Source organism: Crotalus tigris, unplaced genomic scaffold (assembly GCF_016545835.1).
Source record: "Crotalus tigris isolate CLP2741 ecotype Arizona unplaced genomic scaffold, ASM1654583v1 scf7180000018445.1570621, whole genome shotgun sequence".
In the NCBI taxonomy this organism is placed as follows: domain Eukaryota; kingdom Metazoa; phylum Chordata; class Lepidosauria; order Squamata; family Viperidae; genus Crotalus; species Crotalus tigris.
The window spans coordinates 370733-385303 of NW_024097006.1; the positions used below are offsets into that span (position 1 = coordinate 370733).

The window sequence follows — 14571 nt, forward strand, 5'->3', positions numbered from 1 at the left end:
CTAACAAGCGTTTATTATCTGGAAATCTTTTTTTTTAATAAAAAGTTTTTATTTTCCATTTATTCAACATAATACAATTTACAAAATAAGATAAATTCATAACCATTGGTGCCGCTTGCCCATTCCCTCCAGGCCGCGTCCACCCTCTGGAAATCTTCTCTGCATCTAAAACAAATCTACAACTAGGCCTCGCCCAACTATCCAGAATGGGGAGAGTCCAACTCTCATCATCCTCAGCAATTCTGCTTGCTTCTCTGTGAACCTTTTAAGGCTCTCCCAAACTGCTCTGTTGATTTCATGTGCAAAGGCTAAGACCAGATACAATATCAAGTTGTAGCAAGTAGTTAATATTTTATTAGCTTATTCATATTTTACTTTATTTATTGAAATATTATTCTTGAACACTTCCCCCCCCCCACCTCCAGCTCTGTTATATGATGATTACAGAGCAGTAGTTTGTCTTGGTTTTGAATGGAGAAAAACCTCTTGGGCTTTATGTTATGCTTGGCAGCATATTTTATCGCCTTTACCATTCAGACATATTTTTCAATGTGTTCATGTTAGGCAGAACACAAAAAGATCAGAAATATATGGCTCCCTTCTCTTCCCTCTCCTCCCAAATAAAGTCAGAAATGGGGATTGTGTGACATTTTACTAACCTGCATTATTTATTTCTCAAGATTTTTGTGTCAAAATTCTTGAGAAATAATTTTCTTTTTTTTTTTAGGCTCCAGACCCCCAAGAGCCCTGAATGAAATTGCAGTTGAGCTGCTCTACAGTCAAGACAGTGGCTGCTAGATTAAGAAGAAGAGAAGACACTAACAGAGACATCAAGATTTAAATTTGAAAGTCTGGACAGTCTCTATATAGCTACAAACAGACTAAGTCCAACCTCTCCTGAATTCCATCACCTCTTATCTAGCACCAAAATAGTGCTAATGGTTAGATGTATATATTTGTGTGCATAGGCATAAGCAATAAATCAGTTTAATTGGAACATTAAGTGTGGTCCTGGTCTCTCATGCCTGACATGTCCCCACAGTCACATGTTCGCAATTCTAGTGCTTGGCAACTGGCTTACAACTATGAGAGACACCATATTCTGCTATCACACGATTACCATTTGCAACTTTCATTGCTGGCTTCTGACGAAGTCAGTGGGGAAGCCAGCAGGATGGCGCAAATGGCAATCATGTGACATCATTCCTAACAACTGTGCAGGATTTGCTTAATGACAGCAACCAGAACGGCTGTGATTGCTGGCCTAAATCAATGCAATCATATGATGTCATGATTTATGACATCGCTGAGTTGTCATCTCAATTGCCATTGTTAAGGGAGGACCGCCTGTATAGATACTGCCATCTCGGTATTAGTCCAAACCATGAATGGTAACACCTGCGTTATACCCAGTCTGTCTGCTTGTCTATATGGCCCAGATTGTCTACTCAACTGGTCTCTTGGAATCTCAAGCTGGAATTTTCTCCAATTCCTCTTATTTAAAATCCGTGAAACCAAAATCTGAATTTTCTATTCACTAAAGTCCAAGCCAAATATTTTCCTCAAATATGCTATTAATGACATGGCAACTATTAGCTCTTTTCAAGAGGCTTCATGTAACTAGCAGGAAATTGCATAGTTTGATCTATTTGGGAATCAGACCTTGGTTTTAGTGTAGTAATTGTGAAAAGATATTCTAGTTGTAGTTCTAGTTTAAATGACACGCTTCATCGGGTTACATATAGGCTTAGCAGATGCATTGAAGTATCATGCTCAGCTTGGTTAGAATCAACCTTGATGGCTGTGGTAGGAGTTACTTAGTATATTTACATCATTGTACATCAGTGAATTATGATTCCTTGTATTATATCTGCTCCCCTCCCCCATCAGCTAATTTGTAACTAGATTAAACATCTTGGGTGAATGAATCCAATCTGTATAGAACTGGAGTTGCTATATAGAAAATGAAAATTTCTATTACATGGGAAAACAAAAGCTTATACTTTGTTAATATTAAATCTATCTGTTGATTTCTCTGTTTTCTACTGTTTATCTCACAGGGATGAAAGAAACTATTTTGACTTTAACTGATGGTTTTTTTTTTAAAGGACTTGCCACAATGAAATCTAAAACTGTAAGACCCCAACTCAGATCCAGAGGTCCTCACTCACCTCATCAAAGTAAACTAGTCCAGTTGGAAGATCACCAACATTTTCTTCCTCCCCTTGCCTTTTCTTTCCCCTGTCTTTTATGATCTTGCCTGATGAAGAATTCTTGGAAAGGTTGTAAATTGTCACTCTGACTGAATAAAGGTATTGCCCTTATTTTTTTCCTCTCTATTGCTTTTTATGAGAAAATATAATCTCTCTCACAGCAGCAGCAATTTTCAACTACCACCGGATTTCTGCTTGAACTTTTATTCAGAAAAGAAAAGGGAAGGGTGAAACCCCAAAGATATATGATGTGTGTGTGTGTGTGTGTGTGTACCTGGGTCCTCTTCTTCATGGAGGGGAGCTGGGGTCTGTCCATTGGTTTTGTTGTGTTGAATGGGACACAGCACTTATACTCTGCTTGCAATTAACCAGGTAGGTTTGCAATTCTTTACCCATCAAAAGAGACCTACAGTCCCCTTTCTGTGCTTGATAGCAGAATTTCTCTCTCTGCTGCAATGATTATTTATTTAATTCCAGTCACTGACCAGTAGAATAAAAAACACAGAAGATCAGGCCTCCCTCCTATACCTTTATTTTCCCTCTCTCCATCTGTCCAGTCTTTATAAACTCTTATAGACATGCTTAATTTCTTCTCCTCGAACGCTCACTTTGTCTATGTCGTAGGAGAGTAAACCAATTAATCCTCATAACTACTACCTCAAAGACGCCACTATTAAAAATGGAGAGGTAGGTCTAGAAATTTATTTTTTTTCCCTTCCTCTTAGTCTCATATAGGCCAAGGCAGATGTGCATTCCTTCACCAAGTTGCCATATTCTGGCCCATCTTGAAGCTTTGAAGCCACACGAAAGCTGAGCTGAAGCTCAACAGATTCTTCTCTGCAATTCCCTGGTGAGAAGACCCATAGTAATTGCAACAGTAAATTGGCATGATCCTTATTTGGCTAATAAATACTTTATTTGCACGTGCAAAGTCAATGGAAGCAGTCTTGCCTTGGTAATGAGATTTTAAGGCAATTAATCTTGAGGAAAGGGAATTTACTGCTCATCCTGCCGTGAGGCCGGCTGCCGCTGCTCCACCAGGAACCATAAAGGCCCTATTTGCATCTCATTAAAGAGAAGAAGGTGAGACAAAGGAAGCTCCCTGACTTCTCCCTTGCATCCTAAGAGGCAAAGCTGCCTTTCGAGGAAGAAAAAAAAGCAGCACCACTCACAGGAAGATCAAAGACTTCAGCTTCCAGCCAGTCTAATATGAGTAAAGAGCAGGAGTGGAATCCAGGGATTTAAAAAAAAGTGGAAGAGAGTCTAAATGAGAGTCCAGATTGGCATTTTGCAAATTCTTTGATATATATTTTAGTTCTAACTAGTAGTCATGACACCAAATCTGTTCCTCAAGATGCTGATGGTTCATTTGCAAATATCTTATTCCAAACTCCGCCTGCATGGAGAGGGAGGTAAATATGGGGAAGAGTCAGAGTAGTGCTGTGGTCTGAGAGTTAAATTTGGACCAAGGAAACCCAAATTCAAAATTCAGCTTAGCCATGAAACTCATTGGGTGACTTGGAACTATATATAATCTCTATAGCCTAAACTACTTTTCTCGCTTTTGGGGAGAATAAAAAGGGGGGTGCCTTGAGTTTCATGCAGAAAGGACCTAATTTAACTTTCAGACCACAGCACTATCCTGACTGTCCCCCATATCCACCTTCCTCTTCATGCAGTTTGGAATAAGATATTTGCAAATGGACCATCAGCATCTTGAGGAAATGTAGAGTCATGTCATTAGCATTGTTTAACATCTACATGAAGTTGCTAGGTGAGGTCATTCAACATTTTGGGGTGAGGTATCACTAATATACTGAAGATACCAAGCTTTATAATTATACCTTGGATTGCCTGAGTGATGCCATGGAGGTTCTGTCTCAGTCCCTGGAGGCTGCGGAGGGTGGTGAAGCTGGATGGGGCATAACAGGCTTAAGTTCAACCCCGAGCAAGGCATAGTAGCTTTGGAGTTCTGGGCCTCCTGGTTCCAGGGACCTTCTATCTTTGGTTCTGAGTGGACTAGTAGAGCCCGAGACAGACCCAGTGTGCCATCTGGAAGTTCTCCTGGACTTACAGCTCCCACTAAATGAGTAGGTGGCAGCCATTCTAGAACAGCATTGGTGTACCAGTTGTGTCCATTCCTGAACCCAGGGGACCCCATTCACAGTTACTTATGGCTGTGTGACCCCCAGACTGGACTATTACATGGAGCTGCCCTTGGAGAGTATTTGGAAGTTTCAACTGGTGCAGAAAGCAAAGACATAGGCATGCACTGGCAGTGGTTACTCAGTGCATATGACACCACTGCTCCCCAATTGTCTCTACTTGTCCTACCTGATCCAGCTGGAATGACATGCTCTGGGTACCATTGGGTAAACACCATTGTCCATTGGCAAAGCCTTTTCTCCAGTGGCATTTTGAAACACCATCTCCCTATCAATTCACCAATACAATCGCAGTGATGATTATCATTGTGTCATTATCTTCATCATCATTATCATCACTGTTGTGAAACCATTGTGTGCTAGAATTTGCAAAGTCCAAGAGATTGTCACATGGGAATATATGCACAGTTGATACAGCCAGAATAGGTGGCTGTAGAAATGTGAGCAACAGCATGAAGCCAGTGATACTCAGTGTTGTGTAATGATTAGGTTACTTAATAAGGAGTGGTTCAAGTCTTCATCAGAAAAAAATATTTCCTCAGTGATGGGGTGCACTTCACAACCACATGAATGTGCTTTCATTCAGTCTGTGAGCTACAACTCAAACATACCAGCATATTTTGCCCTGCCTTCATTACTGGTATTTTGCCTTAGGAATGAAGTCAGTAATTAGCGCTCAACTCAAATTTAATGTGGCACAAGTGAATTTCCCTGGAGTTGTTATCCTGCAGGAAAATTTTGATAGATGTCTAGAACTTTAGTCAAATCTTGGTCCTGAACTAGCTGTTTTGTGGTTTCTGCCCAATAAAGGAAGTCCTACTTTGATGGTAAGATCCTTTCTCCTTCATGAATCAGGTACTGAAGAATCTTTTTAATGACCATGGGTGAATGATTTTGAGGATATAATGTTGGGAGGGCACTTCAAACTCCTTTCAAGAAATGCCGAATATGTCTTCTATAAATGTCACCAAGATTTTAGGGTAGGTGATGAAATCAGGCCACAGATCTGTTTAGATTGGATCATTCTGCCACTTTCCAGGTTTGGGGGATAATAACTTCTCCTCATCAGGCCTCAACTGGATTTCACCAGATCTTAATCCTCAATCTTATAAAATCAGGGCTAAATCCCCAGCAGTTATGAATGAAGTGGAGGAAAGGAGAACAGGAAAAGGACATGGGAGCACAACTCCATGTACTGGCACCCCTAACAAAGGCTCTAAAGGCTCCCATTGCTTAAGTCACCTTCTCCCACAGATAGGAAACATTTTGCTTACTTTCTCCATGAGCTGCCGTAGTTGCCGGCTACGCAGGTCTCGCGAGCAGGTGCCCTGAACAGGGATAACTGCTGTGCACAGACATTTGCCATCTGGAGCCTGAGCAGACGTATAGACCTGCCAACCTTCATCTGGGCTTTGGAAGAGAGTCTGTGGAGAGAAAGAAAGCAGATTATATTGAATATAAAGATTGGTGCAGCTAGCAATCCAAAAAGGTGACCCTTTGTATCGATATTACACTTCTAAACTAGTAGCATTATGACGTCTAAATAAGAAGTTGAAGAGGTTTTAAATTGACATTGCGGCGATGCCACAGATGTTCATGGGACAACAAACACTGAACAATTCAAGGGTCAAAGTATCTGGAACCAGGTATAGGGCTCCCTACAATGATTACTACTGCTACTACAACTATTCTTACAAACAGGTAAAAGACAAAAAGATCCTCATAAAGTTGTGATCATGTATCATGAAGTAAGTTGGTAGGTAACCACAGATGACCCAGCACATCCAGGATGGTTCTGAATTAATCTAGAGCAGTGTTTCTTAAACTGTTTGTTCTCAGGACTCCTTCCCATTTATAAAAATCCTAGAGGACCTCCAAAGAGCTTTTGTTTGTATGGGTTATATTTATCAATATTTTCTATATTTTTAATATAATTAATCATAAAGCATTCATATAATATTTATTGACTCATGCACAAATAAGAACAGTACAACTATTCAATGCTAATATAAATAACAATATTCATAAAATATTTTAACAAATAAATAATAATTGGAGAAATGTGCCAGCCCTATCAGCAACAGAGGAAAAATAATGAAAATTATACATATGATTATTTATTGTTTTTAATGTTTTATATGATATTTTAATCGTATGACTGTAAGCCAACTAGAGTCACTCAGTGAGATGGGTGGCATAGAAATTTAATAAATAAAAAATTGAAGAAATCAAGATGCCCCATGGAAAAACATCAAGAGTCTGGATGAAGATTACTACAAATACCTCGACACCCTTCACACTGACAACATCAAGCATGCTTGTTGTCAAGGTTAGAAGTGAATATATCATGAAAGTGAAAAAGAACTTAAAGTCCAAACTTAGCAGAGAAAATATGATCAAGGCAATTAGCACCTGGGCAATTCTAGTCATTAGATACATAGCTGGACTCAAGCAGAACTAAAAATCCTGGATAGGAAGATTAGAAAAATAATGACAAAGAATCATACTCTTCTTGATCCGCACAGAAATGTGGACAGACTCTACTTACCAATTATCCTAACAGAGAAGTTAAAACTTTCGTCCTCATATTACAGGATTCCTACACGTACCAAATAACTTGGACTGGATCTCTGCTTTCACTGATAGGAATGAGGCAGTGATCAAGTGGACTACACATTTCTCTGTAACCATGAACAGCTCCCCGCTGTAAGTATGCTTTGCATGTTTACATGCCTGTAAACCTATCTTTGAGCTGTGAGTCAAAAAAGAAGATTGAGGGATGTATGGGATAGCTACAGTGTGCATGTTGTATTTAGCATTCAAAATTCAGTACTGTTGTGTGATAGCATGATATATGTTTGAATAATGGCATCATCCATAACCAATAAAAGGTAGCTAGGTGTTTTTTTCCTTCTCTCCCCCCCCCCCAATTTACTTGGAATCAAAGCAGAAGTGACGTTGAATACATTTTAATATCCCATGTTCTTATGCCCAAGAACTCACTCTTTCTCTGGAAGACTGCATTGCAGAATTCTGAAAAGTGTAGGTATCAAGGAACAAATGCATTCTGCTGATTTTTTTGATCAGGCCTATCCATAATTAGAGTTCCTGAATCAATATGCTACACAGAATGCATTTAGTCTTACAGATCGACCACTTTCTCTTTTCCAAACTGGCTCTCAAAAGATACATGGTAAGGAAAAGTATACACAAAATCATGACCTTTAGGAAGGGATGGGTGGGTTCATGTGTCAGAGAGAGAGAGAGAGAGAGAGAGAGAGAGAGAGAGAGAAAGAGAGGGAGGGAGGGAGGGAGGGGAGAGAGAGAGAGAGAGAGACCCCATAACAACCTTATATATGAAGAATTTCTTACAAAAAATTATTTACCGAACAGACCATTTGAGTAAATACAATTCTGAATAAAACCAAACCATGTGTACATGAGGGAGCCCCTTTGTTAGATGTGCTTTTGTTTATATTATTGTATAGAACAAGCAGCTCCCAATTTGTTTTGTTATTGTTTTATATGGTGAGCTGCCCAGAGTCAGTTTCAAGTCAAGTGTGCCTGAATTCATTCAGCAGAATGAACGAATGAATGAATGAATGAACGAACGAGCGAGCGAGCGAGCGAGCAAGCAAGCAAGCGAACTGTATTATATTCTTTGACTCTCTATGAGGGTCCCTCTATCTACCTGAAAAGAGGTTTTATAATTTCCAGATTTCTTTCTTTAAAAAAAAAATCATAATGCTGTCACAATTCTGTGCATCATTACTACGGAGTAAAGGCTGTAGAATGTAGTTATTTTCGTTTCTAAGTTAAATTACTTTGAATTGTCCTGTGAAATTACTTTCTTGGCCTTTAAAGGGCAAACCTTTGTTCCTTTCATAAATAACAATAAAATACTCCCTTCAGGCAGAATGCAGGCAGTTCAGGAAAATCATTTGGTTTCTTTTCATGCAGAATAGGTACACTTCCTCTCTCACCCATTTTTGTCAAAATAGGTGAATGTTATAAATGTCACCACTTCTTTGCAACGGCTCAATACATTTTACTGATTTATCTTTATGGGCACATAAAGCCAGCCTTCAACATGGTTTCTTGAATAATCTCTATGATGTGAGCCTTGTCTAGATTGTCAGTTGTTCAAGTCAGGTGGAGAATAGAATGGTAAAAAACATGATTTCAAAGCGCTTATAATGTCTCAGCAGGTGGCAGTATCTGGTTGAGCTTCTCTGATTTCAGAAGCTAAATGGGTTCAGGTCCAATTAATATTTCCGGTGAGAGACACCCAGGGAACCCCAGGATTGAATAAAACAATGGCAAATCACTTCTGTTTTGCTGCCCTGTTAATTACATGAACACGTCTGTAAAGTCGGGAGTCGTACACAACATGAAGGAAACTACTTTTATATGCCTGTACCTTTGCAATAGTGCAGTCATGTCTTATTTTACAGAGCGTAGTCCTGTAATGGAAAGATTACTCATCCCAGTCTATGTACAGAAAAACAAAGTATAAAAAAGGAAATCATGAGCGTCCTTGGAGATGCTTATCCACCTTTCACATCAAGAGTATGAGAAGGTGGTTCACTGGTCAAAGGGCCACATCTTCTGTGATATTGTGAAATACAGGTAGTCCTCGACTTAGGACCACAATTGAGCCCAAAATTTCTGTTGCTGAGACCGTTGTTAAATGAGTTTTGCCCCATTTTATGACTTTCCTTGCCACAGTTGTTAAGTGAATCACTGCAGTTGTTCAAGATTGTTAAATGAATTTGACTTCCCCATTCACTTTGCTTGTCAGAAGGTCACAAAAAGTGATAACCCTGGGACCTTGCAACTGTCATAAATATGAGTCAGTTGCCAAGCATCTAAATTTTGATCACATGACCATGGAGAGGCTGCAACCGCCGTGAGAAAAATGGTCATTAGTCAATTTTTTCAGTGCCGTTCTAACTTTGAACGATCACTAACTGAACTCTTGTAAGTTGAACACTATCTGTACACTGTGTTGCTAATTTAGACTATGGCCATTATTTCTAAATGTCTGCCTGTCTATACATTAGCATGTGAAAGATTCCTCTTTTTTCCCTCTAATTTTATAAAGGTTTTGGAAAGTATTCTGTACTTGAAGAGTAATTGGGATAAATCTTGCTAATTTCCCCTGATCCCTTAAATATCAATATAGGTACCATATGAAGAGAGATGGCTTTTGTGATTTTTTTTAATATATTAAATATCTGGAGCTAAAGTGTTTTTAAATAAGTGGAATTAAATATATTGAGACTTTGAGAAAGGGTTGAATTGGATTTTAATAGATGAATTAACATTTCTTTACATTGTGGGATAAAAATAACGTTATTAAAGTGAATACTATCTCTCTCATTTGATGTAGGTTCTTAGAGGTATTCTTGGAGGTGTAAAAAATTTGAGTGTTTACTGACCCACATGATAGCGATATGTGATCGTTTAGTATGATAGTGTATATTAGTAGCTTTATGGGAAAATCTTTAAATGTAAAGATTTTAATGTAATGTTGAGTTACATATTAAAGCTTTGGAATTTGATTGTTTATCAGGAATAATTCCTAATAGTTGTACAGAACAGGGGGCAAGGGTATTACATTGTTCCAGATGTCAAGGAATAAGTTGTCTGAAATGTGTGATTTATCTGTTTTAGAAAAGGTAATATTTTCTACTAATCAAAAGATGCAGAAATGTGTGTTATTATGGCAAAGATTTGTCATCTATGAGATTTTAACATATTTTGTACTGAATGTATTATAATAGCATATTAATTCATCAGTTATTACTGATATATATAAATATTCTTATTATTTCTTTACTTTCTGAATTTGTATTTTTAGTTTATTTCTGGTTTTTCTAATTTTCTAATTTTTTATTTTTTTTTGTTTAAAATTTGTTTTATTGACTGTATCCATAAAATAAATCCTTGCATTACTAATAATAAAACCATCCAAGACAGGTAGCTCCTCCATCAGAGGAGATGTCATTTCTTTCAGTTTATTTTTCCCAGCTTCACACCTGTCAATACCACACATTTCATTCTTGTAAATATTTGCTAGCTGGGTTGAAACTGAGACAAATTACAGGCTGTTGAGATCGCATTGCTCCGTTTCCTCCTCCATATGAAATTGTGTAATCCAAAGAAGCCTGTATTTTTTTTAAAAAAATATGTGACAATGGCATTTATTAATTTATGTTAATTGTCAGCTTATTATTATAAACATGCCCCTTGATCGTTAAACATGCCACTTTTAAAAATGTTTTCTTTCTTAAAGGCCCATTTAATTTTTATCCATTTAAGCTGTGCTCATTATTTATTGTTTACATTTAATTTGTTATACTTATTTGTATTCTGTTCTGTTCTGTTGTTCCATTCCATTCTTCTATTCCCTTCCCTTTCCTTCCATTCATAATAGTAGCAATGGCATCAAATTTTATTTCAGTAATCTGAAATTGATCATGGAAGATTTCACTAATGGACATCCTCATCCAACATCCAGTCCCAAATATTTTGGAATGATACAATGTTCTAGAACAGATTTTCCCAAGCCTAGAGGTGCTGTCTGAGAAATCTGGAAACTGTAGCCCCAATGCATCTGGATGGTTCCAATGTGCTAATTGGTGATCTAGGGCAGTGGTCCCTATCCTTTTGGGCACCAGGGACTGGTTCCGTGGAGAAAGGTTTTTCCACAGACCAGAAGGGGTGTAGTTTTGTGTGCTGCCTGCATCCCTCAGATGGGGCTTTGTTTGTTTGCATGGCCTGATTGCTGGCATGCTGTGGACCACTGCCGGTCCATGGACCGGAGGCTGGGGACCTCTGATCTAGGGTGTTGTGGAAACAAATAATAAATGAAAGATTCCAGAGATGGTATCAGAAAATGGTCCCCCTCAAAAAAAAAATCCACAAATGGCCCAAAGAGGATTAATAAATTAAATCTCCTCCTTGATAATCATTTTGTTACTGCCTTCATTCTGTGTCTTGTGAAAATGGAAATGGGTTTCCCCCATAAGAATAAACTGCAATTTCATATGCAGGCTGAAGGTGTATAATGTGCTAAATGTGTCAAACTGTATATGGTCCATCTCCATCTCATTGACTATGTTCTGAGCTTGATACATTTCAGATCTGAACTATTTTGCAGAATCATTAACCTCAGCTTTTTGATTGTAAAGCAGATGACAAATCTGGGAAAGAATAAAGTTGAACAATGTTTTTGAAGCCCTGAAACCCTCTGACATTTTGAATGGCTACAGGAAGGTCTGGGTTTATCATCTCTGAAACATGGCATCCCACTTTTTTCATCCCAAGTAAGTACTACCCACTTATCTTCCTCCTCTCATCTACAACAAACAGAACCTGATTTAACTATCTCGGCCTTTCCTAAACCATACCACTATAACAAAATTCCTGAAGTTTGCTCTATTCCCTTTGCAACTATGGAGCTGCTATGGCTAAATTTAGTCCCACTTGCTCTAGGCCATGCTAGACCCCTGTGGTGAGTAATGACATGACCTTTTTATTCTCTATATATATGTTGTGAAGCTTCATCATTCTTTTAAGCTCTCTTTTCTTTAGCCTCTCAGCATTCTTTTCAATTTCTTAAGGAGGCCTCGCTGAGGAATGTAGTTGCAGGAGGAAGAGAGAACAATTCCCCTGTATACCAGAAAGAGTTGTAGACTCTGAGGAGCACATTGATCTTTTTTAATCTAGCCCTTCGTGCGTGAAAATAATTTCATTTTTTTTGGTCTTGACTCATCAATAATTTTCCCTAAGACCTGCTCCTGACAATGTACAGTATTCTAGAGTAAAAATCTAAGTGGGATTCAACTATATTTTATATGTTTAATTTAACCAGTTATATTGTTTTTAATTCATAATTTATCTGGGGAATTGCAAAACTCCCTTGAAACCATTCATTGAGTTTCTTTACTCAGGTTCCTCATTCTTCCTCAAAATGTGTTTACATGGCATCTTTTATCTAATTTTAATAACTCTCTTTTCAATTGTATTATAATAGTCCTAATATTGAATTTGCTAGCTAGTAGAAACCACATTTCAAAAGATTTTTTAATTTTTTATTTATATCCTGCTTTTATTATTCTTACAAATAACTCAAGGTGACCAACATAGCCAAGCATCTTTTTCCTCCTATTTACCTCACAATAGGTGAGGTGAGTTGTGTTGAGAAAGAATGACTGGCCCAAAAATCACGCAGCCAGCTTGCATGGCTAAAGTGGGACTTGAACTCATGGTCTCTTGCTTTCTAGCCTGTTGCCTTAAGCACTCGACCAAACTGGCTCTCTAATATTCCTAACATATTGACTTCCATTTTTTTTTCTGGAGTTTAGGAACCACTGTTATTATATGAACTTCATTTAATAATTTTCTACATGCAAATAAATTTAAGGTGCTGCTTTTATCATTTAACTTTCATAACTTACGTAGCAAAATTATTGGGTCCACAATTTTTTAATTAGTACTCTTGTACCCTTAATTTATTCCTTGTTATGTACTTATGCTTTAAGCTATATTTTGAGTATTTGTCTTTAATAAATAATCTCAAAGTCACCCTTATTTTTCAAGGTCATAAATCTTTTCAAAGTACCTATTGTTGTTGTTGTTAACTGCGAAGTCGTGTCCGACCCATCGCGACCCCATGGACAATGTTCCTCCAGGTCTTCCTGTCCTCTACCATCTTCTGGAGTCCATTTAAGTTCACACCTACTGCTTCAGTGACTCCATCCAGCCATCTCATTCTCTGTCGTCCCATTCTTCTATTACCTATTACATTACTGTAATATTGGTGAATTTTTAAATATGAGATGTGTTTATTTTGGATACTTTTTTCTTTCAAACTGTTTCAAAAAATGTACTCCTAGTAGATGTGTGATTTGAAATAATTTGAAATAATGATTTAGGTGGTTTGGATAATAATTCTATTTTTAGCCATGTTAATATCATTTTCAATGTATTAATTTTTAATTTCTTCTGACCTTTCTGTTGAATATTTTTTCTTAACTTTTTTTTAAAATTACTTTATTATTCAGCAATCCCCTCATACAGCCTCAGCATGATAGCAGGGCTCTAGACTAAATAGACACATTGACATCCCCCAAAGTTATAAACTTCATATTTCTGTTATAACAACTAGCTGGATACAGCCATAAAGACTCAAAAAGCTGAGCTCAACTTGAACTAGTATTTATGATTTCCCTTTGTTTAGGTGTTAAGTCTTTATCCAGTTTCCATGCAATCTTTTATTAAAGGGAAGAGAGGAACTGATCTGATTCCTCAACTGTTCCATAAAAATAATCTTAGGCAAAAATCTAGAATTGCTCAAAACAGATATCATGAAATATGCATATATTTTTATCTCAAGACTATATGAGGAGGACAATCAATGGCAATAGGGAACTTACTCTGAGAAAAGCCAATTGCCTTTCTTGGAAGTATTTGGGCTTCACTCAAAATTCCCTATAAATTAGTATTTTTTAGCATCTGCCAGGTGCCATTGAAAAGTATTTTATTTCTCCTCAGGAAGAAGGGCTATAGCCGTGGTGGCACAGCAGTTAGAATGCAGTACTGCAGGCTACTTCTGCTGACTGCTGGCTGCCTGCAGTTTGGCAGTTCGAGTCTCACGGACTCAAGGTTGACTTAGCCTTCCATCCTTCCAAGATCGATAAAATGAGGACCCAGAATGTAGGGGGCAATACGCTGACTCTGTAAACCACTTAGAGAGGGCTGTAAAGCACTGTGAAGCGGTACATACGTCTTATTACTATTGCTATTTGGGGGTGACACATTTATATTCCAATACCAAAACAGGAGCTTTCACTGAATGTTCCAACCTTTATATAGTCTCGTTAATTTCAATGCTAACAAAATAATGCTTAGGATCATCCAACATAGATTAGAGCTCTATATGGAAAACAAGAGGCCAGATATTCAATCTGGCTTTAGAAAATGTTGAGACATTATTGCTGATGCTGGATAATTGTGAAAGCCAAGGAATACTAAAAATAAGCCAGAATGTGTTTTGATTATAGAAACCTTTTGATTCTGTTGATCGCACTAAGCTGTGGAATGTGCTTAGAAAATGGGAATCCTGGAACATATTATCTTAATGGAAGCTTATATGTAGTCAAGGAGCCACAGTGTGGACAGAACGT

At 37.7% G+C, this 14571-nt stretch overlaps 1 protein-coding gene across 3 annotated transcripts in view; it reads right to left on the reverse strand.

Moving 5' to 3' along the window:
- Positions 1-14571, reverse strand: part of OLFM2 (olfactomedin 2) — a 218059-nt gene that overhangs the window by 76791 nt on the left and 126697 nt on the right. For all 3 annotated transcript variants that reach the window (XM_039352553.1, XM_039352552.1, XM_039352551.1), the window contains exon 2: positions 5653-5802. In XM_039352553.1, the coding sequence (XP_039208487.1) occupies positions 5653-5802 (150 nt within the window). The remainder of the gene's footprint in view (positions 1-5652; positions 5803-14571) is intronic.